The following is a 9,090-nucleotide window of genomic DNA, read 5'->3' on the forward strand; positions in this document are numbered from 1 at the left end:
GAAGTCCAGGAGGACTATATCCACTGCTAGCCCTGCATCTAAAATTGAGAGGGATGACAGAATCATCTTGCACCCCTGCAGCTTACCCATGTTGAGAACTCCAAAACAGTTTATGGCTGCTGCTGCTACTGCTTTAAGAGTAAACTTGGGCAAGAAGAACATGCAGCAGTGTTCCCCCCTCACCCCCCATCAGCTTCTACTTGCAGAACCATGTGCCCCTCACTGCGCACCCCCACCCAGCTATCAGAACCGTACCCAATCCTTCCCCCTCCCCTGCACACCCACTCTTCTGCAGGATTTCCCAAGTCAGCAACTCTGCTTGTTACATCTCTGCTTTGACTAACATGACTTTACCACTTTACTACCTCTATGTTGAGAGTTAGTATCACCAACCTAGTTTTTGTTGCAGGAAGTTGTCTATAATTCCCTTCATTCTGTGCTGAAATCTGGCATCTTCAAGAGCACCCTAGTTGTCTAAGAAAATTATTGGATTATTTCACTAGTGGCTCATAGTTAAATGCTCCTGGTATATTGCAAAATCATTTTTCTGCTGAACTGTGTTTAAAAATGCTCATTGTGGATATGTAAGCAGCTCATGACATGTCTTACCATACTGTTTTTATTTAAAATGTCATTACTGTAGTGGAGTAGGCAAAATATTGAGCTGTTAAAGAATGGGAAAGAGCTTTTGTTCAAGGGTTTTTCTTTCTCAATTGCTACTTACAAAACATTAACCTTAAGAAGTGCCGATCCCAAATGAGTCACTGAAATTACACTCACTAAAGCTTTTTTGAACATATAGTGCCACAAAGTGTTTGTTTCTAACCTACTAATCCATCCTGCTATTCTAAGAGGACGGGGAGGGGCAGAGTTTGGTACTGTGAAGGGGGGTGAAGTAAAGTGCTACCTATGTTTTCTGCTTTTGTCTTGCCAAAGGAAGAAGAGGATGTGGGTACCATCCCTTTGTATTGTTATTTATTTTATAAAGATAATACTCCCAAATTTGCCCTTCACAGAAATAAGGATAAATTGCTATCTGTAATGCTTTGGAAACTTACAGAGTGATGTTGTGTTCTGTGTACACATGCACACGCACACATGCAAAATACTGATCTCTTATTTATGTTGTGCTGAAGGTTGTAGCCAAACACAATCTAAATTATTGTGAACACTGTAGCTACCTTGCAAGATGCTGAATTTTCCTTCACTACAGTTGATGTATTTCATATGCTTACCTCTCCATTGAAGAAGCAGAATATAGTTGCAACAAGCAAGCCCTAAGAAGGACAGAAAAAACAAAAGTGTTTAGAATACTTCAACATTTTTACATTATTTGAAAATGTAAGGCTCAGAACTGTAAGACTCCCTAGCTCTATAAACTAAGCAGACCTTTCAGCATAGTTTAAATGCCTGGTTTTGTAGACTTGCAGGCCATTTATAGATGTTACATTTTTCTATGTTTAATATGGACTACAGTTGTAACTATATACATGTGGATGTCTGTAGTCCAAATTAAAATTGGGTCCAGTCTGAATTAACTAATTCTCCTTGAATGAGGATTAAAGTTAATACAGACTAGGGCAGTCTGAATCAGGCAATTACAATTATTAATTAAAATGTATATAGTGTGTTGCTTTTGCATTTTATAATGTATATAAAATGTATATATTGTGTGTTGCTTTTTGGAAAAACAGTCCTTAGGAACTTAGATAAACAGATAACCTAACAATCAAGGGAAACTCAATTGTTTTTCTGCAAAACAATAGAGGCTATCAGGCACAAAGAAACACCTTTACAAAGTCAAATGTTCCAACAACACTCACCCTGCTAAGTCTCCCATCACTTACAGCATTTGGAACAGCACTTCAGGTAACTGCAACTGCAACAATGTAGCAGTGCTTACACAAGCTTATTATTGCCTAATTACTTCCAACCTCTGCTAAGGGGCTGTCAAGTGTACAGATTGTGTATACAGTCAGTGCCCCCTGCCATGATGGTCAATGATCATCTATTAACTCTTAACTGACATTGAAATTTGATTCAAATGGTGTGATGCAAATCAGTTAACTTGGTTTAGAAAATGCTGAGCACATCTGTAAATGGCTGCAATAATGTTCATCTTTCTAACATGTTTTAGTCATATCCATTTCATTAAGACCTTCTATTACCATCCATTCTAGTTCATCTGTTTTTGCCTTGTACTTGCTTCTCATAAAGGAGAACTAGAAAAGGAAAGTTTAGAGGGCAGATTCTAGCCCGAGGTAAGCTGACTAGCCTGGAACCAGTGTGCCTCATTGGTGCTGCTGCTTGAAGAAGACATAGTGGAGGATAAGATGTGATTACTGGTTTGTCAGGATGGAGATGCAATGGGAGCAACACAAGCTACTAAACATGTTGGAAGAGGCAAACCTATGTGTGGGTGTGAAGGAGGGAAGGAGCCAACTGGCAATCATATTCAAGCCCTGCTCTCAGACCGAGAGTGCAGGACGAACTCATGCCTCTGCCAGGTGCAGGGAGGAAGGCGGGGCCTGGACGGAGAGGGCCGACATAAAATAGGCGCCGGCGGCAAGCAGAGGGGAACCGGAAGAAGGCCGAGAGGAGCCGATGCCGGCGGGAGCACACGCGGGCGGATGCGAGCCGTCCTGAGATGCAGCAGGACCTTCTGGGGTAAGGGTAAACCTCAGCGGGGCATGGGAGCCAAGTCAAGCAGCCCAGCGAGGCCGCAGACTGTTTGAGGCTGCTGGCAGCGGCTAGACCCGGCAGGAGCCGGGAACCGTATATACGGTAATACTGGGGCACTCACAGATGGTGAAACTGCCTCGCCCATAATCAGGAGGACTGAGTGGCCTCCAGAAGCCCTAGAGAGGGCTGAAGAGCTCAGAGAGAGTCAGAGGAAGGGTGCCAGCACCCCAGCATACAGGGTAATATCGCGGAAGGCGGCTGAGAGACAAAAGCCACCCCTCGCTCTAGGGAATCCCTGGCTGTAAACTTTGTGTTGACCTTTGCATTTCTTTTACGGATGTTTTGAGCATTATCCTGACAAGTGACCAGCCCGGATAGGTGGTCAACATCCCGGCGGTATGGGCGAGGGTGTAGGGGAGGCGGAGCCCTCATCGACGGGACCCCGTGAATGGGAGGAGTCTCACTTCTGGACTGGCACGTGCCGGACATTCTAAAACTGAACCAGATTACAATCAAAGTCGTGGTGGGCAAGTTGGACACGTGCGACCACAGGTGAGAGACCCTTAACCAGCGGGAGGCGGTCCCGGCACAGGGAGGGGTGGCCATCGTGGAACCACCCTCCCACAGTGGGTGGCCACATATTGTTATGTGAGTGGACAGATATAACAAGAGACATCAGTGGTTAGAAAAGAGGGGTGAAAATACAGAATAGGATGAGAAAGGATGGAGTGGAAAAGGAAGGAGAGAGTACACTGATTAACACTTGGCCCCAACTTTTTATAATGAATTTAAATAGTACAACAGCAGATCAGAAAGACATTTCATTACTGCTACAGCAAAATAAAGCAGGGTCAAGTTAGGATTAGTAAGTGTAATAAAAGTAATTTTTCACATATATACGCTCTAATCCAGAGCCATTTAATTAGAATACACTATGTCCTTATTAAAATGGCATTACAAATCAAAATTTAAAGACAAATTGTCAAGTTAATCATTTAAAGTAGTCCTTAAATGAATTTCCTGACTGTTAAGAGGATATTGCAATACAGTAGTTGCCATCATCAAGAGAGGTAGTGAAAGAGCATTTAGAAGTGTGGAACATGGCTTACTGTTTTGGTTTGCTTTACCTGGAGTTGGCGGATTGCCAGTTAACTGGAAGCTAACACATTTGTAAGGGATACCCTGGAGGTGATCCAAATTCTTTACTCTTGGTAAAGAAAAACTTGTATGCAGCATTCCACATTTTCTCCCATACAACAGCTTTATGATCTGCTGCTGGGCTGGGTCCTGAAAGTTTAGCCTTTTTAGCTAGGGACAGACATTCAAAAAGCTGGAGCCTGAATTGATTCAAGCTTTGCCTAGGTTGAACCAGTTTGTAACAGAATAGATATGCAGAACAGACATGCCTGCAGTTGCTCAGGCCAGGAGCCGGGGGTGCTAGAGCACACCCTAGGCTGCAGGGAAGCTTGGGAGGGGGAGGGTGCATGGCCAACCTGGGCTGAACTGGCCATTAATTCCCCCCTTGCTCCTGGGGGTCGGGGTGGGGGCATGGCCAGTCTGCGCTGGACTGCTGTGCACAGTCCTTGCAGCTCTGCCCACCCTGCAGCGGGGCCCCTCACCAGGAAGGGGCTTATGCTCCCTGACATTATGACAGGGGCTGCTGCCTCCAGCAGCAGCAGCAGGGTGGGGGCATGGCCAGATGCTAGCTGGCAAGGCCCCTTCAGGGGGGAGCAAGGATGGGTTATTTCCTCTCCCTCTGGCAGTGGAGGGAACAGCAGGAGACCTATTCCCTTGCAGGGAGCAAGCATGATAGCAAGAGTGAGCAGACCTGGCTCCTAGTGGGGGTAGGGGGGACAATAACCCTCCCTCTCTGCTCTCCTCTGCCTTAGGTATCATGGTGCCCTGCTGCTGCAGCAGTGAGAGGGGAGTGCCCAGCAGATCCAGCTCAGATCCTTGCCAGTGGGACAGTAAGGGGGAAATTAAACCCCACCCTGGCCAGAGCCCCTCCCCTGCCTGTCCCTGCTCTAGCTTGGGAGCAGAGGGGCGGGGCCAGCCTTGCTGGACTGGAGCAGAGAGCCCAGCCCAGAGAGCATACCGGGATGCTGGGGGAGTCTGGTTTAACTTAAACCAAAAAGGGGTCTGGGACAGACAATGCATAAACCGGTTTCAGCCAAATCAGATAAGCCTGATACTACGTTCAACCAAGTTTATCTCAAACTGGTTTTGGCCATTTTGAAACTGGTTTATGTGCACTGAATGTCTGTTATGTTACAGGTTTCAACCAGTTTCTGATCACTTAAACCAGGTTGTGTATAATGTCTGTCCCTAGCCTTTATGGAACGTAGCATTATCAGTACAGCACACCTCCCTATGTGTCTTTCTATGTGTCATGAACACAGCAGAGAGAGCTTAAGACAACACAAAAAATGCAAACAGAAATGGATGCTTGGTTAACATCACAAAGATACTCAAGAAGCTCTGATGCACCATCATCTGCAAACAATTGAGTTCAGCAATGGCTTCATCACATTCCACTTTTCAGGAACTGCCAATTCCGCACTCCCCCCCTCCAGTAAATAAAAAAAAATCTAGCATTGGAATCCTTTCCACCCTCCATACCTTTTGGATACTTTGTTCAACCTTTTTTTCTCTGTTTTTGTTCATTTTCCAAGACAGTGCAATATGTGCAGTGTAAGAATACATAGCTGTATGAATATAACTATAGGGAATCCACATGACACCCTTTTTTATAGAGTGCAAGAAGATACAGAATAGAAAACACACCCATGCTCAGTATTAGAACATGTTTAGTTTATAATATGTTGCTGTTTTCACATCTTACAACAGGGAAATCAGAAACATGTCTTTCAGAAATCAGATACAGTACACAACTTTGAGGGTAGTTCTTTAAATGGACAATGAATATGCAGGAAGTTCCTTATCTGTGGCTTTGGAATAAAGGGGAGACTTCAAAGACAGCTTAACTCTTTTAAAGCTGGAACTGTGGTTTTTTCCCCCTTCCTCTTTATATGCTAGACCTTTAAGTAAGATAGTGGAAATGAAAACATGGTAAAATGAATTTAAAAAAATAAGATGCATCTGTGAGTAGGAGAAATAACAGAGGTGAAAAACCCTATAGCAAAAGCAAGTTAGAAAATGTCTGGCAGGAAGCATTATAATTTGGACATATCATTCTTGTAACCAACAACAAGATCATAGGTTATTTGTAATTCCCTTGGAGACACTAAGGTTTAGTGTACTGGGGAAAAAAATACTCATAGCTATTGGCTTTTTGATCCCTAGAATGTCCTGAGATCAGCAAATCACTACCAGAAGACTGGCTGCAGCTTGGCCTCAGCTGCAGAGAAGGTGAATCTGAGAAACACCCAATCAAATAGGCTATCCCACAGAATCATCTAATCAATCCAGGCCTGTGCTCTAGACATCAAGGCTTCAGCTTACAAGTATCATGCTTCACTCACTTTTTATGTCTTTCTGATCATTTAAGCACTTATTTCTCTTCTTTATATTAAAATAATTTGAAGAGATGAATTACAGAATAGTACTTATTCAGTCCCTAAGGACATTATCTTCACCTTTATTTGCATAGCTATCAACCAATTGAAACTTGTTAAGGAAAGTGAAAGCATCTATTAGTATTTCCATGGTCTCTGGTATCCTGGTTCAAGGCCCAATTACAGTAGGCACTGTACAAACACAGAGCACATAGGTGGTCCATGATGCAAACCATTTGCAAGCGAAGACAAAAACAAAGTTGATCCAACATAAATACAGAAGGGAGCATAAAGAAACAAAGACAAATCATTGTCTTCAGGGTCAGTAATGCTCAGACCAGCTACCAAGTGATTGTCAAATTTTTACTAAGCATCATAGCAGAGGGGAGTTTCACAAGGAAGTATCCAAGGGCAGAAAATAAGATGGCTTTGCAGATGTTTACAGGCAATGAAGGATGGATTACTGCCTTTCTTCTCTGAGAGAGAGAGAGAGAGAGAGAAGCCAGATTAATGAGATTTACAGAGGAGGCTAATGAACACTGATAAGATGAGATCAAGAGAACTCACACAACATAGCTTCTGAATATTAAACTCAAAAGAATAAATAGCACTGCTGGTTGTTTTTAATTAGAACGAATACTGGAGTGTGACATTCTGTCTTTCCTGAACATTAGGCCATATCTTAAGGCTTGTAATACTTTCTACTGGATAAAAGTTGCTACTTCATTGGATTTGTGAAATGTGAGCACCCAGATGCCCATATACCTCAAGTGGTGCCAGATACTTCACTCATATTTCTCTGCATGGTACTTATTTACCTTGACATATGCCATATTTTCATTTAGCTGAAAAGTCACGGAGCAAGAAAAATGTATTCCATTTCTGTTTTTGCTCCACTGGTATTCACAGCACTACAAGTATTTTCACATTATTGGTAAGGCTATGAAGTCACATTATTATTATGTTATATTGCATGTTCTGAGGCAGAGGAATTTGGTTGTGGTTAATTTTGATTGCTGTATTTGTGCTCTTTCTTGAAAACAGAGAATATATAGTTTCAAGAGCATTATTTTTGGGGCACACCGATTCCTTCCTGGAAGCCAACAATGTTCAGATTAATCCTAACTTTTCACTTATCTGTATCTTCCACTCACTGCAAGCTTCTTATTAGTTGCAGCAATCTTTGGGCCTTGTTGCACCTTACACTGTAAGCCAGACAAATGTTAATCAGCTTAGTGGAGCAGTCACATCTTAAAGCAAAAAACCACCTCTTGCTGTCCTTCACCTGTACTACAGTGACTTGCCACTAGAGGCTTGGTGAGCAAGAATAGAAGCAGAGGCAGGACCGGCTTGCTGCTTGATATCCAAGGGGCCCAATTCTTTTTTTTCTCCAGAGCCTGCCCCTGCTGTATGTCTGCAGTTGGCAGGCACCTAATGGCCTTGACCCTCCTATGGAAGCTGGGCATCTCCAGGCATAGAGCACAGGGATTGGCACCATGCACCTGGCTGGGGCTGCACAAAACAGGTGAGGAGGCGGCACCGCTCCCAGCTGCCTCCAAAGCCCGGTGGGCATGGGAAGTCCCATCCCTGTACCCTCCAGGCATGTTCCCAGACTTCTGGGCCTGAGCAGAGTGAGTGAGCACCAGGGCTGTGGCACTGCCTCTGCCTGGCAGAAGCAGCAGGGCAGAGGCTCTGTGCCTGGTCCTGCTGTGCCCTGGTGTCCCTGCTTCCCTGACTCAGGAGGGATCACTGCATTCTGGGATGCTGGAGAACGTCAACTCGGGTGGAATAACTGTCTGGAACGGCCACACCTTAATGGAACAGGAGCAAAATTAGGAGGATTAGAGATAATTCTGCACTGGAGTGGTATAACTTTAAAGCAAATAACAAGTGCTTTAAGCCACCTAAAAAGTGTTAATGTGCAGCCAATCCAGGGGTTAAGAGCTCCGGAAGTCACTTAAATTCACTGTGTAACAAGGCCCATTGTTGAAGCTGTTGTCATTCATCCTTGATCACAAAACCCTGTCTCTGTCTCTTCTATCTACCGTAGAAAATAATTAAACTCTCCTGACATATTTTATCTATCACTATTAGAGTAACAGTGATTTGGGGGTTCATTGCACAGGTCAGAACTGAAGTTATTTTAGGGTTAAAACCTTTAATTACTGCTTCTGAAATTCTCTGTATTACCAATGAAAGTTTGTGACAACAAGGTGAATCATCAGCATCTGCTGACTCATGCTCAAGGGATTATACATTTGCTAGCCATAAAATATATAAATCCGATATATATATTCCTGAACTCATGGCTAGATTTACTTAACCTTCAGGAACCATTGTTGATCTAAGGAAATTCTTAGCTTAACAACAGTCCAGTTTGGGTTTTTTTGTTCACTACAGAAGTCTGGGTGCATCTACACAAGACACTATCTTGCCGTTACCATAAACTATGGAGACATAGTGTTGGCGGGCACAAACCGTGATGATACTGCACAGTAGGGTCAGAAATGACCCGTGCGCCACCAGGACTGTGTGGTAATGGCATTTACTTTGCAGTCATTTAGTACTTGTGAAAGCAAAGCAAGTACTAAATGACTGTGCAGTAACAAGAGTGCATTTGGGTGTGTTACGGGGTCACATAGGTGCCCCGTGATTGTGAGGGTGATTGGCAGAGCTGTCAATCACCCAGGCAGCTCAGGTGCCTGGTTGCCAGGCCAACCAGGTGGGTCACATGGCCGGAGGGAGGCAGGGCCCGGCCTTTGTAAACAGCTTAGGCCGGAGCCTGACTCACAGTTCCCTTCTGGCTGCCGCAGGAGCAGGAGCTCTGCGGCTCGAGCTGAGCGGCCTGAGTTGGTGGTTGCAGCCTTACCCACTAACAGGCTGCAATGATGCA

At 44.2% G+C, this 9,090-nt stretch overlaps 1 protein-coding gene across 1 annotated transcript in view; it reads right to left on the reverse strand.

Moving 5' to 3' along the window:
* CALCR (calcitonin receptor) overlaps positions 1 to 9,090 on the reverse strand; it is a 140,682-nt gene that overhangs the window by 13,700 nt on the left and 117,892 nt on the right. Inside the window, exon 11 of the mRNA XM_019533292.1 lies at positions 1,236 to 1,277. Within this exon, the coding sequence (XP_019388837.1) occupies positions 1,236 to 1,277 (42 nt within the window). The remainder of the gene's footprint in view (positions 1 to 1,235; positions 1,278 to 9,090) is intronic.

Source organism: Crocodylus porosus, unplaced genomic scaffold, assembly GCF_001723895.1.
Source record: "Crocodylus porosus isolate Cpor-Errol unplaced genomic scaffold, CroPor_comp1, whole genome shotgun sequence".
Lineage (NCBI taxonomy): Eukaryota > Metazoa > Chordata > Crocodylia > Crocodylidae > Crocodylus > Crocodylus porosus.